The 14,995-nt window shown below is 42.1% G+C and overlaps 1 protein-coding gene across 2 annotated transcripts in view; it reads left to right on the top strand.

Annotated features, from left to right (window-relative positions):
• The first annotated feature begins 8,280 nt into the window (after positions 1 to 8,280).
• GALNT15 (polypeptide N-acetylgalactosaminyltransferase 15) overlaps positions 8,281 to 14,995 on the top strand; it is a 29,604-nt gene continuing 22,889 nt past the window's right edge. The window contains exons 1-2 of one of the 2 annotated variants that reach the window (XM_064413660.1): positions 8,281 to 8,455; positions 9,396 to 9,941. In XM_064413660.1, the coding sequence (XP_064269730.1) occupies positions 8,430 to 8,455; positions 9,396 to 9,941 (572 nt within the window). In that variant the 5' untranslated portion in view covers positions 8,281 to 8,429. Of the gene's footprint in view, positions 8,456 to 8,802; positions 9,186 to 9,395; positions 9,942 to 14,995 lie in introns of those variants that run through there. The other variant, XM_064413671.1, reaches the window with a different exon arrangement.

The following is a 14,995-nucleotide window of genomic DNA, read 5'->3' on the forward strand; positions in this document are numbered from 1 at the left end:
TTGGAAAAGTGTACTGCAGCTATGCATATATATTATACTTAATGATGGCCATTAAGTCTGCAGTCACAAGATTCAGTCTGCCTTTTGCAGCTAAATTCATACTGCAGCCTCCCAGATTTTGTAATAGTTACTGACAGGGTACAAAATAATATTCCTGTGGAATCATGACCCTGCTTAGTAAAGGGGTAACTGCACTCCCTTCTCCATCTTCATTGGTCCCCATGGGTTTATACTAACAATAAATTTGTTCCATTCTTTGAAGATGAAAGGTCCTATAAAGTGCACTTGATTAAAACTACTATAAAGACTTGTAATTTTTGCTTATATACCTGCTGAGTGATGGTTTCCAGAACAGCATCCCCTGAACACACACTCACTTTACCTTCTGATTTGGAGAATTCCTCTTAAAATGTAAGCCACTTTTCCAGCTTTTGGTGTACAGCTTCTTCTTTGCTTCAGGGCTATAGATCAGCCTTTCTGTAACCCAGAAAGCTGGGTGGGGACACAGGTTTCCTGTAAGGTAGAAGTGATAGAGACTCTTAATAGGTCAAAATGATCCAGCAGAGCAGGTTCATAGCCAGATGCTAGTTTAGATGTGGCAGTGCCAAATCCTCACCATCTTTGACCCCAATTAAAAGTCTACCATGATGATTCTAGTGATTATCTCTTTCCCTACACATTGCCTTTTTTGACATAGGAAAAGTCCTGAGAAACCTGCAGGACCATTTTTTATCATCTACTGAAAAATTTCTTCCCTCTCTTTTCCCTTTGAGGCAGAACCTCTGAATCACTGTTTCCCAAAACAGTGTCCCAAAACTTACATGGGCTTATTCTTTTGACACTGATGCCAAAAATATTGGTGCTAGCAAAAGAACAGTCCAGGTTCCTAGTTCACCTACCGCAAAATAAATCTACAGTCACAAGGGCTTTTAGAAAAGGATGCTATCCCCAGGTATACACCTTTAGAAGTAGGACTCTTCCTACGAAAATTGTCTGCTTCACATTTTCAGTCTCTCACTGTATAGATGGCAGGAGTGTGATTTCTGAGAAGCACTCAATACATTTAGACAAAAATTACTAATTGTAAGCCTACTTAATTTTCTCCTCATTTAACAGCTCTATTATTTGTTTCAATTTCTGTGAGCCTTAACCTCCCAGATGACTTCTCAGACTGCATCTGCTAACCACCTTCACAAACCAAGTATTCCACCTATGCCTAGAGAGCCCTTTCCCTAAACAAAACAAAACAAAACAAAAAAAAAAAAAAAAAAAAAAAAAAACCCACAAAAAAAACCCCCAGTAATAATAATAATTTTTTTTAAAAGCCAAAACAAACAGATCAAGACTCAACATGAAGAAGAAAGAATTCAGGGAAAAATCACAGTTATCTAGTACCATATGCAGTAATTAAGTAAGAGAATAAAAATTAACTTTTACTTTAGTCACAAACATATAAAAACTAAACTGGAATAATCAGTTACATATCTCAGTTTGTGTTCTTGTGCAGTGCAAAGCATGTCCAGAGTCTGGTGAATGACAGTAGTTTTCCTGGCACTCGACAGTCATAAATTCCTGCCTCGGTTACCTTTGCAACCTGGTTGATATTTTTGCAGATATATCTTTCAAAATATTAACTGATGACTATTAACAACCTGACTTGCTTGTGATCAGAGTAATAAAACTGTTTATGACTGCTCCTATTGCCTCTTATTTGGCAGTCAGAAGTGATCACAGCCTCTGTCTTCCATCACCTCTGCCCCTTTTCCAGGGTGCTAAGAAGTCAGAAGTTTTAGAGATTAAACCTGTTGCTATGACAATCCTAATTCTTATAACTTGGCTTCCAAAATCCCTATTCTTGCCTAAGTTTATGTCAAGAAGAAAGCTCAAAAAATCACACAGAAAACTCTTACAAACTAAAGGCAGGAGGAGACTTTTCTTGTAGTGAGTGTCCCTTGTAGCTCTGTACCTCGCCTCCTGCCAAGGCTATGTTTAGAAAGGACGCTCCTTTCCTTTCTACCAGAGTGGTTCCTTGGAAACACAGACTTGCACAGGGAATGCAGTAAATTACCAGATATCTCAGCTGTCTTGCCTCTTCCTTACACCCTTTTATTCTTTTTAATGGCTTGCCAATATGAAGATATTTTCACGAGACAGTAAACAAAGGGGTCTCATGTCCCTTAGCAGATTTCCTTAACTGAGGTCGCTGAGTATCCCATTTTAACGCTGAGAAAATAGCTGATCCAAAATAAACCCAGACCCACAGTGATGGTCACAAAATGGAAACAATGTTCTCTTAAGTTCCAAGCATTACTGAGCACCTTCCCAGAGTGTCACTGTTAATCAGAAACATATACAGGTAGCAAGTTTTAAAAGTATATCAACATATTAAAGTTATTAAAATAGTATTAAACTTATTACTTAATTCAGCTGTACAGAATTCAGTTCTGTACTGCTAAATAAATGAAAATAGGAATTTTTATCTATTGCAGGGGAAAAAAAGGTAAGAAAGTATCTTCAACAGTTAGTTTACTCCTATCTTTAGTAACCCTGCCACAAATCAACCAGAGTACATAGGACAATACTGTAGGATAAAACACACGAAAATGTATGAGAATAGATGGGGTTAATTTTATTTTATATATTTATATTGTTATATGTACACGTACACATAGTATACACACTGACTGAAGTTCTATACACACACATACGCAGGTATTTCCTTTCCATCTTTTGCCCTAAATTCAGTCCTGCTTTTAAATGCATAGCCCACACACAGCTCCCACAGATACCAGTGACAGTGCTCATCTCTGAGCTAAAACTAGTTTATTTAGAACATCTTAGGCATGAAGCCCAGCTTAATTTTTGATATTACTTTAAATTTAATGTTTACTGTATGTGAATATTGATGATCCTAAATAAATTCAAAGAAAAGCACAGGGTTTGTTTTGGATTCCTGAACAAACATTTTCAAGACCTACATCAGTGTATATGGTTCCATATTTTACAGAATATCCATCCCACCATGAGCTGCACTTCAACAGGGCAGAGAGTGGGGGTAGAAGGAGTTTAGGCTTTGTTCCTGAAAGTAAATGTTTATATACATACAGTTGAACTGCATCATAACTTCACACTGTTAACTCTTGTGAATGTAATGTGTTTTCAAAATTGGTACTTTAGAAACAAAAAGAAGTAATAAAGGGAACAGGCTTGCAAAAATGAGTATTTTCCACTTTTCTCTCCCAAACTGTTAAAGAATGTAAGTCTTGTTTGGGAAATACAGAAAGAAGCCATAGGTCCCACTCACACACCTGTAATATTAACATAACTTACTTTTATTTGCTCTGTGTTTTCCTCATATTAAAAATGAAAGCACAAAAAATAACATCCACTGTAGCCTTACCTCACACATCCATCGACTTACTTCAGCTCCTCCACAGTAATAACATTCCCAAACACGCCCTCTGTGCTCTCGATTCATGCACACTTGCTACTCAGTTGCAGGTCATTAAGCTGCACACCTGCAGTGACTTAACTTGTGCTTTACTCAGCCCTGAACCACCCCCCCAGCAAGAGTGACATCATTCACTCCTCACACTCATTAAATATTGTCTTCTCCTCATGATACTCTGTGCCTAATTCCCTGATGAATCCAACCTGTAATACTCAGCAGGTAACTGAAGAACAACTATTTATTATACCAGCTGCACAGAAATACATAACTGTTCAGGAGGAATAAAAAAAGGTAATTTCCAGCTTAGGTGATGTGGGTGACCATTGCCTTGAAACAGGAGTAATCTGTATGCAACCACATGTCACTAAGCACTTAAATATGTGAAGAGATGCCAGAACCATTTAAAGCTTTTTCTCCTTACTAAACACCATTTTAACTAAAAATACTTACTATGGCGACAGGGTTTCCATATGAATATTGTGACTTTTAAATGCTGTCTGTATTTCGAGTCTCTGAGAGACACATCCTGTTTATATACCACCTGTATGTGCAGAAAGAAACAGAGTAGATATGAAGTTAAAGCTGCCCACCAGCTGAAGAGTCCTTGGTGCAGAAAATAAGGCTTTGCTGTGGCTACTTTTGGCATCACTCAGTTTTTTTGAGATTTCTGTTTGCAAATGGTTTCATGGCCTGTTCCATGGAAGTAAATTCCAACCACAAATTAAACTCTGCAGGCAGAGATCCCCATGGGTACCCATCATGGAGAATTCCTTCTTGTGACATTCCATCTGTAGGGCTGAATTTATCTTTGATGTAACACCCACTGGTGTTAATACTACGTGAAGGATCAATTTCCCTTACATAATTTGTTTCATTTTTAAAGCCAAGGAGGCCAGGTCAGCCACTCTGAAAGAGTAAACCACCTTATTTCTGTCTCCACCTGCAATTTAGAGCCAACTATTTAGTCCCACTATCCCTAATGGTGGGCTAGATTTTATGATCAATGCAGGATGATATTCTAGTGAAGGATGTTGGCACTAAAATAGTCACAACCAGTTCAAAACTGGATTCAGATTACCTTAGGGTGGGCACTGGGGATTAAAAGTATCCAGAACCCTCTCCAGCCTGAGGATATTACTAGTAATTGATTAAAAGGCAGGAGGTGGTGATGGCCTGTGTATCACCCACAGCACTTCAGATGTATTTTCCAGGGGGATTAATGATGATCAATAGTTCTCATCCCTCAGAGAGAGATGGTAGTTGTGTAGGGCTGTGTTAGAGGCCAGGTTTTAGGCATGGTACACAATACTGCCCTTAATGTCCTGAGAGCTACCATTTCTGAGTTAGCCAGAGGCTGGGGTGCAGTAAATCTAGAAGCTGTCCCTCCTCTGATACATATTCCCTTTACTTTCCATCCTGTGTGCCTGACCTTCATGCCCACAGAACTGCTTTTGAAAAGCAGTGCAAGGGTCCATGGCTTCCACGCTCCATTTTACATGGGACATGATTTATAAGTAGAAATCTTTTAAAATGAAATTTTAGATGCATTTCCTTCACTGACAGGTTGGCAAACATCTTATAAATCACAATTCAAGTGCCAAATTCCCTGCTAGTGATCAACAGATTTTATCAAACTTTTATAGCCTTCAAAAGCAAGTTCCACAGAACTTGTTCTAACTTATTATTAAATTGCTATTTGAAAATATCATTGAATGAGCAATATTTGCTACAATGCCACGCACACAAACCATCTACAATACCTGCAAATAAATGATATCTTCTTCTGATCTAAAGACACATATTCCTTATTATATTCTTGGAAGAATGGGGAAAGTCACTTAGTAACAAAAACACCACAAATCCTGTGCACCGTGTAAACGGTCTCATTTTATGCACTGACTCTCTTCACATCTGTGCAAATAAAGGCATTGTTACAAGCACAAAGAGCTGCGGCATACAATACATGCAGCTATGAAACCGTGAGTGCTGCTATGTGTTGAGTCTTTAAATGGAAGTGGCACATCTGCTTTTGGCATAGGACTGTAAATCAATCCAAGATGTTTATTAAAGAGTCAGTAACGACCTGTCCACACGCTCTTTCTTCCATCCAGCCTTGAGTTTGTTCTTGCTTTGTTATTTTCCTGGCAGTTAAACACGGGCTCTGCACACTGAAAGTATGTGGTGTTTCTTCACGTACGGATAACATAACATGTCACGTAATATTGAACAAGTATGTGATGCGGAGTGGTTGGACAAAAATGCGAGCCAAAATGAGGTGGGGAGGAAAGGGTAAGTACAAACAGCTACAGAACAGTGACTGAAAGGTTTGTTACCATGCAATAAGGCAACTGTGTTTCCTAATACCTTTTAAATTAATGAGACCTAGATTTGATTTCATGTTCCAGCTCTTGGCAATTAATGAGCAATATTTGCAATAGTGAAGGATGGTGAATATTTTCTTAGGGAAGTCAATAACTGACTTTGCATTTGCTGAAGGTATTTATACCACTGGATATTCTACCACTGGGTCTACCTGAGCAGGCCTGGTAGGAGTACAAGCCTTTCAGCTCTTGCATGGATTGACCAGCAGGAAAATTAACATAATATTGGCACTGGCCAATACTGACATTGCAAACTGGCCCTTTTTGTGAGCAATTGCTGGTGTATTTGGCACAACCTGTAACACGTTCCTTTCCCACGGACTGAGGAGCTCTAGGGTTTGCTGTAGAACAGCAGTCCAAGGACAACAGTACCTTTTGAGGGCAGCCTCGTTGTGGGCTACCTGCACATAGCAGCACTTAAAAGACTGGACCTCAGGATGAAGGCAATGGCTCTGGGTCTGACGGTACAGCCTCGGCCATGCAGTCCTCCTTCCCCTTCCGTCAAAGGATGCACAGGAAAGCATCCTAGGAAAAGGGAATCATCAACAGCTAGGCAGGAGGAGCAACCCATTCTGTGTCCTAGCAAAGGGCCTACTTTGTAGCATGTCTGAGTAACCAGAAGTAGAAAGAAAAATACGATGGATGTTGAATTCTTGACTTCCATGTGGGGAAATCATAACAGTGATGCTGTCCTCCAAATGCATTGAAGGAAACAAGACATGTCCTGTCAGACACAAAGGGAGGCTCACCCATTGGAAAGGCAATATCTCTTTCATATGACGGCAGTGGAAAATCACTGTTTTAAGAGATAAGATTGAAAAACAGATGGTTTGATGGGAAATGGTTCAGGAAGGCTTGTTGTGCAGAAGAGGGAATAGAGTCTGCTGGAAGTGTGCCACCCAGTGTTTTATACTTGCACATTTAATTGACTAGACTGAACAAACATCTTCTGTAATTGTTCATTTCTTCTTTGTTAAAATGGTCAGCATATATTAAAAGCCTGGATTCCATATGCATGTTTCAGTAATAATGTTGCCGATCAGCTCTGTCCCAAAAGTGTCTAAGATTGCTGTAAATTTGTTAATTGGGTGTCTTTTCATCCGTAGCTGAAATTCAGCTGCATGAGTGACCCAGGCAGATTGCTCAGCAACATAGAACATACCAGAACAGAATTTATACAGTGATTTCTACTGCAGCCTAGAATTACCTTGATCAGACTTGTTACAGCATCTTGTTAAAATATTTTAGCTAGGGAAAAAAAATTAAATTAAATCAAAATACCCAGGTAGCCCAGAAAAGTTAAAAAAGGAAAAGAAAAAGTGATATTTTCTCCCATTTATTCCACCCACTTTTAAGTTTCTCCTTTTAATTTAATTTTATTTGATTCCATATGCCTGATAATGGGACTTCTGTGGAATTGAACCTTTTGCAAGTGACTGTGCCAGCTTTTTGGAGAACATCTCGGACAGGTCTCTTCATTTCCATCTCATTCTGTCTTTCTATGGCTGAAACATTGTTATTTAAATGAGTGCTTTTGAGCTCTGATTTTTTTAATGCAAATGTGTGCTGCTTCCTTATTGAATTTAAACCATCAATACTTCTTTTTCCTTATGAAAAGCAGGATAAAAAGTAATATTCTCAGGGCTGAAGGTGAGTTGGGATGTTACTTTTGTGTGAATTTAAGCTAAAACCAGGAGATACATGCAGTGGTGAAGTATCAAAATATTGGCTCAACCTTCCTTCTCTCCAAGATATGATTAAAGCCGTTCTGTATATTTTAAAGAACAGCTGATGTAGGGAAGGTGCCAACACACAGCAGACCAGTCACACTCCCCCAAGGCATTCTGTGTAAGCTGCTTAGGGGTGTGCACACAGAAGTGAGACACTATGTGCCTCCAGCAATCTTATGGTGCTCTGTACCATCCTCGCTTTTGAAAGTTGTGATGCATTTTAATTAGAAAGTAGGTGTGCTCTCATTTTTAATTTTTTCGAAGTTGTATACCAGGAACCATAGTCTGAACTTACAGGATATCTTAGAGGGACTAGCAAAGAAGGTAAAAAATAATAGATTCTTGGCTTCCTTTAGAATATGCTGCATGCTTGTCTTCAGGCTATTTTTTAGGTACCATGTCTAGAAACATAGGGCTTTTTTTAAAATCTGTGAATGTGGAAGTTCTCCAGTAATCAAATGCCTCCTGGAGCAGGAGCTTTCTGCTCATCAAATATTGCATGGTATGAAAAATACCAGATCCCATGCCCCCAGCATCAAAAGGGTTGGCAACACCTGAGCTGCATCCATCCCTGGTCTGTGCCTGCCAGACCAAGAGGCATGTGATACTGAAGCACGTGGATTGTCTCACCCCTTCTCCCATTGGACAAGCACTCATCTTGCAGCAAAAAATGCCACAGTCCATGCCCAGCAGCGCCCATGCCAGCAGTATGAGCAAACAGACCTGAGACTGAGCTCTCATTTCAATCACAGAAGTTGTTTTCTCTCAGTGTCAGTGGTTGTTGCTCCAGCCCAGGCTTTTATATATGTTATTCCTGGACTAATGAAAACTTGAAGTGCTGCTTGCCCTGCAATACCACATTTATGGATGAGGAGACAACTTCAGCTTGCCAGGTGATAATTTGGCACCCTTATGTCAGTGTTAAAATCCCTACAGCTGTAAATATTTATTTGATATGAAATACACTCCAGCTAACACATTATCATATGAATAAATCTAACCTTAAATAAAACATCTGCTCTCCATCTTTTATTCAGTTTCTAAAATTCTTGATTCTTGCTCTGTGCATTCTCAGCTTAATACGGCTATTCCAACATACAGCAATCTGTGGTGTGCCTTGATTTCTTCTCTAATATAACATTCTGCTTCTTGTATTTCACCTCTTACAGCTTTTGCAAAGTTTTGATTTGATAGGACAAGCACAGTGAGGGCATTAGGACCAAGAGAAAGACGCACACATTGCTCTGTATTATGTCTGGCAAAGTGCTTCCTGACTGAGTGCCGTAGTTATGTGTGAAACAAAGTCAGGGACCGACTACTCCTCATCTGTTGATCACAGTTAACTTGAAGCCTCTGAACGGGGGAGAGCTGTCAGATCTGCTTTCAGAGATACAGTGCTTCAGTCCAGGCAGCAATTGGAAACTTTGAAGAAGCAGGATCTACCCAGGAAAGAAACTATGAGAAACGGATTTCTTTCAACTTAGAATTTTAAAAGGGGAAAAAAAAATCAAAGCATTAGCTACTCTTTCAATCAGCAAAGCATGCACTTTCCTAACTAAGCTAGGACTCCGTATAATAAAGGATCTACTTTATCTCACTGGATCCATGCTACATTTTACTACAGTAAGTACAATATTAATAGGAATGTTATATTTTTTTTTTCTGTAAATAGAGAGGAAAGCATGAAATGGCATCAGTGAAATGTGAAGGGAGCAAAAAAATCCTCTTGGCAGATAGTGAAAACCAGGGCTTTTGTGCAACCCGAGGACTGAAATCTGAGGAAGATTCAAGTGATATTTAACATGACCATCTGTATAATTTTGTCACCAACAGCATGTTCTTGAGGAAGAAGTGCAGATATGGATCACGTAAGCTGCAGTTTCTCTTGTTGTTTCTGATGCTGGGGTTTTTGCTACTGATGGTTACAACGCTGAATCCACCACCCAGCAACCAGAGCAAGGAAGGGACTTTCCAGCCTGTGGAGTTCAACCCCCGGGAAGGGTATCAGATGGATTTTGTGGAGACCCAAGAGATGCTGGAAACCCAGGAGGAGAGCCAGCAGTATTACCCTTTGGATGGTCTATCGCCGTTCATCTCCCTGCGGGAGGATGAGTTGATCATGGCCGTCGTGTCACCCACCGGCAAAAGGAACCACAGCAAGGCCAGGAAGGGCTATCGCGTGGTGAAGCAGCAGAGCAGGCGGCCGGAGGGGAGGGCAGAGGGGGGCCCCGAGTCCCCGCCGCTGTCCCTTCCCCTGCAGGAAGGGCACGGGGCTGCTGCGGGGGAGCGGCCGCTCGGCCTGGAAAGGCACGGCTTTAACGAGGGGCTCAGCGAGCGGATCGCGCTGCGCCGGGACCTGCCTGAGGTACGACACCCGTTGTAAGTAAAACACCCTATTTCACTTCTGGGGAACACCTGCCTCCTTCCCCGCCGCCGCGTCCCCCCGAACCTCTCCTCCTGCAAACCCCGCACCTCTCCTCCTCTAGACCTCGCGTCTTTCCTATCGAACTCCCCGTCCGGGTCGGGCGCTCCGCTCCTCAGACCAGGGACGCTCCCAGACCCCTTCGGGAGGCGGTTCAAGCCCTCAGGAGTCGGCGGGCGGCAAAGGTGGAGGGGGGGCACGGTGCGGGAGGGGCAGCTGGGGCTCGCTGGCGAGCGGAGCAGAGGCGCGGAGCGGTGTGAGCGCTGCGGCGGCGCCCCCGCACCCCGGCCCTGCCCGGCTCCGCTCCGGCTCCGCTCCGGCTCCGCCGCGCCCTGAGGCCGCGCGGGCGGCAGCGCCCCCTACCGGCGTCCGCGTCACGGCAGGTGCCGGGGGCGGCGGGGCAGGGAAAGCCCCGGGCCCCGCCCTTCTCTGTCCGTCCGTCCTTCCGTCCGTCTGTCTGTCTGTCCGGCTGCTGGGCTGCAGAGGGGGAGGGAACCCGCGCCGCACTGGACAGCAGGAGAGGCGGCTTCCCTCCTCCGCCAGGCCCCGTCTCAGCCCACCTGCCAGAGCTGTGGGGTATTACCGAGTGATGAATGAGTGAAGAGTTGGGGCTTTCAGCTCTTCCAGAACAAAAGTGACCCGATGGTCACTCATAAAACTGGAGCCGACTCTGCACTGGTGTGGCCTCACTTTAAATATCGTGTGCACTTTTGGGCATCACAACATAAGAAAGATATAAAGCTATAGGGGAGGCCAGCAAAGGTGGCAGCGGGTCTGGAGGAGAAGCCGTGTGAAGAGCGGCTGAGGTCGCTTGGTTTGCTTGGCTTGCAGGAGACTGAGGGGAGACCTCGCTGCTGTCTGCAGGTTCCTCACAAGGGGAGGAGGAGGGACAGGCACTGATCTCTTCTCTGTGGTGAGCAGTGACAGGACCCGAGGGAATGCCTGAAGTTGTGTTAGGGGAGGTTTAGGCTGAATATTAGGAGAAGATTCTTCACCCAGAGGGTGGTTGGGCACTGGAACAGCTCCCCAGGGAAATGGTCACAGCACCAAGCCTGACAGTTCAAGAAGCATTTGGACAGCACTCTCAGGAAATGGTGTGACCCTTCGGGTGTCCTGGGCAGGGCCAGGAGTTGGACTCCGTGATCTTTGTGGGTCCTTCCAACTCAGAACATCCTGTGATTCTGTGGCAAGTATTGAAAGGAAACTCCTGGGAGGAAGGGAGGTGGAGATTGTGTGTCAGACAAGCTCTGCCAACACCAACATACCTGGCAGCTGTGAAAAAAATGTTGCATTTGAAGCTGTAGGTGTTACATTTGGAGTCTGGAGATTTGAGAGCCAGTTGCCCCAGCAGCCCAGGAGGAGCTGCTCATCACACTTCTTCAAAAGGATCTGAGCTGTATCTACTACCAAGCTGCCTTAGGGAAAGTTCAGGTTGGACATTAGGAGGAATTTCTTCATAGAAAGGGCAATTAAACGTTGGGTCCAAGGAGGTGTGGAGTCACTGAACCTGGAAGTGTTTAAGGAAAGACTGGACATGGCACATAGTGCTGTGGCCTCCTTGAGAAGGTGATGATCAGTCAAAGACTGGACTTGATGATCTCAGAGGTCTTTTCCAACCTAACTGATTCTGTACTATGCTTCCCTTCCCAGAGGGAGGCAAGGGATGTGAGTGGTGTCTTGTCTCCTGTAACAAAAACAATTGTAGTTTTCTCCCAGGACACGGTGGAAACATGTATTGGAAAACATTTAAATCAGACCCAGAATAAATTTTTTTCTTGTGTTCATTTTCACATGTTTAAAGACAGCTCTAATTTAAGGGTACAGTCTCAAAGAAAGATAAATGAAAGTGTGTTTTCTGTACTTATTGACTGGGTTCAGTGTTAATTTGGTTAACTCCATTAAATAATGACATGCTGATATTATTTCAGTTATTTTTTGGCATGCTTCACTGCTAACTCTTCGAACTGTGTAATGTTCAAAGGAGGAATGACTACCCTGGTTTACTGCCTTTGGTGGAAAGCCAAAAACTAGTTTTACTTTGGCAGCTGAAGGGCCATCCCACAAGATACAGCTTTAGTTAATACTGATCTTGGTAGCATTTAAACCATGGTCTCAGAGCTCCTGAGTGGGTGGATTTTGCTGTCTCACTAGTTACAGCCTAAAGTGTTCTCAACACCACAACTTACAGAGTCCAGAAACCCCAGGTGTTTACAGAAACCCCCACAACAATGACTTTTAGGTGTAGTTTACTCTAGGGGCCTGGCTCTCAACTGTGTCAGTCCAGTTTTACAGGAGTGTAAGAAGAGAGCAAACCAGAATCAGATTGTCTGTGTCTCTTTGTGGTTTGCATCATGTTGTTCATCACAATGTCTGTTATTATTTAATTAGAGAGAAGCCAACCAGTTAGAGATATTTTGGTGAGTTACCTCCATGGACTCAGTCTCCCTCATGTCACTTGAAATTGGATGGCAAATACTTCACATGAGAAGTGGCCCATCCTCTGAGGGTACTTTCATCCCTCAAAATGCTTTCTGCTGATATCATTTGCTCCAGCTGGGACTGACACTCTCCTGGGACACCTGAATTGTGACTTTTATGATGGGGGTTCTGTCCAAAAGAAAGATCTATTTTCCTGTCTTGGGTTTGAATGTCAAATGGCAAAAGAAACTCACAAGGTATCTACAAAAGTTTTAAGTTTCATTACCAAAGTATAGCTTCCTCTGGAGTGCTGTTTGGAGCTGAATCTCAATTGAATATTTTCCTGAAGGTGAGTGGGAGTCCCTGTCAGCTCTGCCTTTGCCCTGTCAGAATTGCTCTCTGTTCACTGCTGCATGTGACAATTCCTTGTTTTTCACAAATTAGATTAAATCACTATGTCTCCTATCAGTCACAGCCCTGACTTTTTGAAATGCCAATTTATGATAGACAGGCTATGAAACTGCTCCAAATGACGGGAAGATATTTTTGTATACCAGTACCCTTGTGCATTTTTGTGAAGATTAGATATCTATATTGCAAGTCTTTGCCAATCTCCATGGCAACTAAGCACTCACCACCAAGGTTATGTGTTCAAGTGCCGTTATTTTCAATTCTTTTCCAATTAAGATTTCACAACAGCCTTATTTTCTTGCTATAACCACAGTGCTAGCAGCTAGGTGCTAATAGCTATAGAATGTTTCTTGTTAGAAGCTGCTTGGTAGTAAAAGGACTGCATCAGATCTTCACTTTTCTTAATTATTTCTCAATTCTATTGCTTGAAAATACTCACTCCCAAGTCATGAGAGTATTCTTTTCTTGATACTGCTGAAAATGGAAACAATCACCTTATATGAAATTGTGAAGTAAAAGTATTGTTGATTACACAAAATTAGTAAATCAAAGGCAATATAGATTAATTACAGTGTAAAAATCAGCAAGAAAATTTTCCTTTCTATGCAAAAAAGTGAAATATTGAAAAATACAATAGATTATTAAGATTCTGCTAATTTAAATATATATTCCCAGAAGCGCATCTGTAGTAACCATTTATGTGTATTCATCATTAAATCATTCAGACTATGAAATCTCTTAAGAACCTCAGTCCATGAACAGAAGCACTAAGTAAAACACTAATAAACAAGTAAAACACTAAAATTATATCCCTTACATGAATTTCTGCTGAGTAGCCAATTGTTTAACAACCACTGTAAAATCTGTATAATTATTTGCTTGGCAATACAAAAATGCTGAAATAACAATGGGCTACATTCAGCCAATTGTGTAATTCCTTGAAGAAATTCTTGCTGGTGGAGATTAAATTAGTTAGGACACTGAATGACTGTTATTTGTGAAATAGAAAGATTTTTAAAATGTGTTTTCTGATGTCAGCAAAGCAGTATATAGACATAGTCTTTGCATATCTACAATGGGCATTTGAAGACATTTTCTGGAAAATGTGCACCCTCACACCAGAATAGATGGTTTTCATATGCAGTCTCTGTGAGGACGAATGGGAAGTGTTTGTCATCTTTAAATGTTTGAGTTATTGTGGTGGTTTAACACCAACTGGGAAATAAACTTCCCCCTGTTCCCTTCTGGTGAGGGAGGGACAAAGGAGAGAGAATATGGGTTGAGATAACAATTTACTGAAAGCAAACAGCAATGGAGTAAGAAACACACAGTGACAGCAGCAATGCTAATAACAAAAGTATACAAAATGAGAAGGTGCTTTACCCACAAAAGGCATTCACCACCTTGACTTAGCTCTGCGTGGCCACTGAGACAAAGACAAGGTGGGGGGATGATCCTTGTGGCTCAGCAATGACAGTGGTTATTCCAGAGACAAAGACAAGATGCCAGGGGGATCTTCCTGTGGCTTGGCAGTGTAACACAGTTTGTCCTGAGACCAAGACAAGATGGTGAGCCCTCTCCTTGCCCAGTGCCATGTGGCCTCCTGAGACAAAGCCAAGGTGCAGACTCTCCCTGCAGGCACTGTTCCCTAAGCCCAAGACAATGAAAAATAATGATGGAACAAACCCCCAAAACTGGATTGTCCACTTTGCACCATGCCACCCCCTCCCAGACTGCTCTGCTGGTTTGATTGCACACTGACTCCCAGCTGGAGTCTCATTCAGCAGTGATTCATTTTCATTGGCAAAGCAATTCATTTCATTGGAAAAGTACAAACTTTATAGTGAAAATACATTTTCTTTCTTAAATGTATCTATGTTTGTAATCATGGTCCATATAAAGATCCATGTCTGCCATAGAGGACTGAGATGTTGGCTTCATTCACTAGGATCTTGGTGAGGTAATGCACAGGTGTACTGATCTGTTGTGCAGATTAGTTATTTTATTTCTTAGTCTTAATAGTACTACAATTGTTTGCTCTTTTCTCTCTTACTTGAGAAAATGTGGAAATTGGTGGAAGCTGAGTGATCTGCTTTATTCCTCACTCTGCTCTAATTGTCTTCACTTTTTCTTTATGTTCTGGACCATTTCTGTTTGAGCTCTGTTTTTGAGGCAGACAGAG

This window comes from Passer domesticus, chromosome 1 (genome assembly GCF_036417665.1).
Source record: "Passer domesticus isolate bPasDom1 chromosome 1, bPasDom1.hap1, whole genome shotgun sequence".
Classification (NCBI taxonomy): domain Eukaryota; kingdom Metazoa; phylum Chordata; class Aves; order Passeriformes; family Passeridae; genus Passer; species Passer domesticus.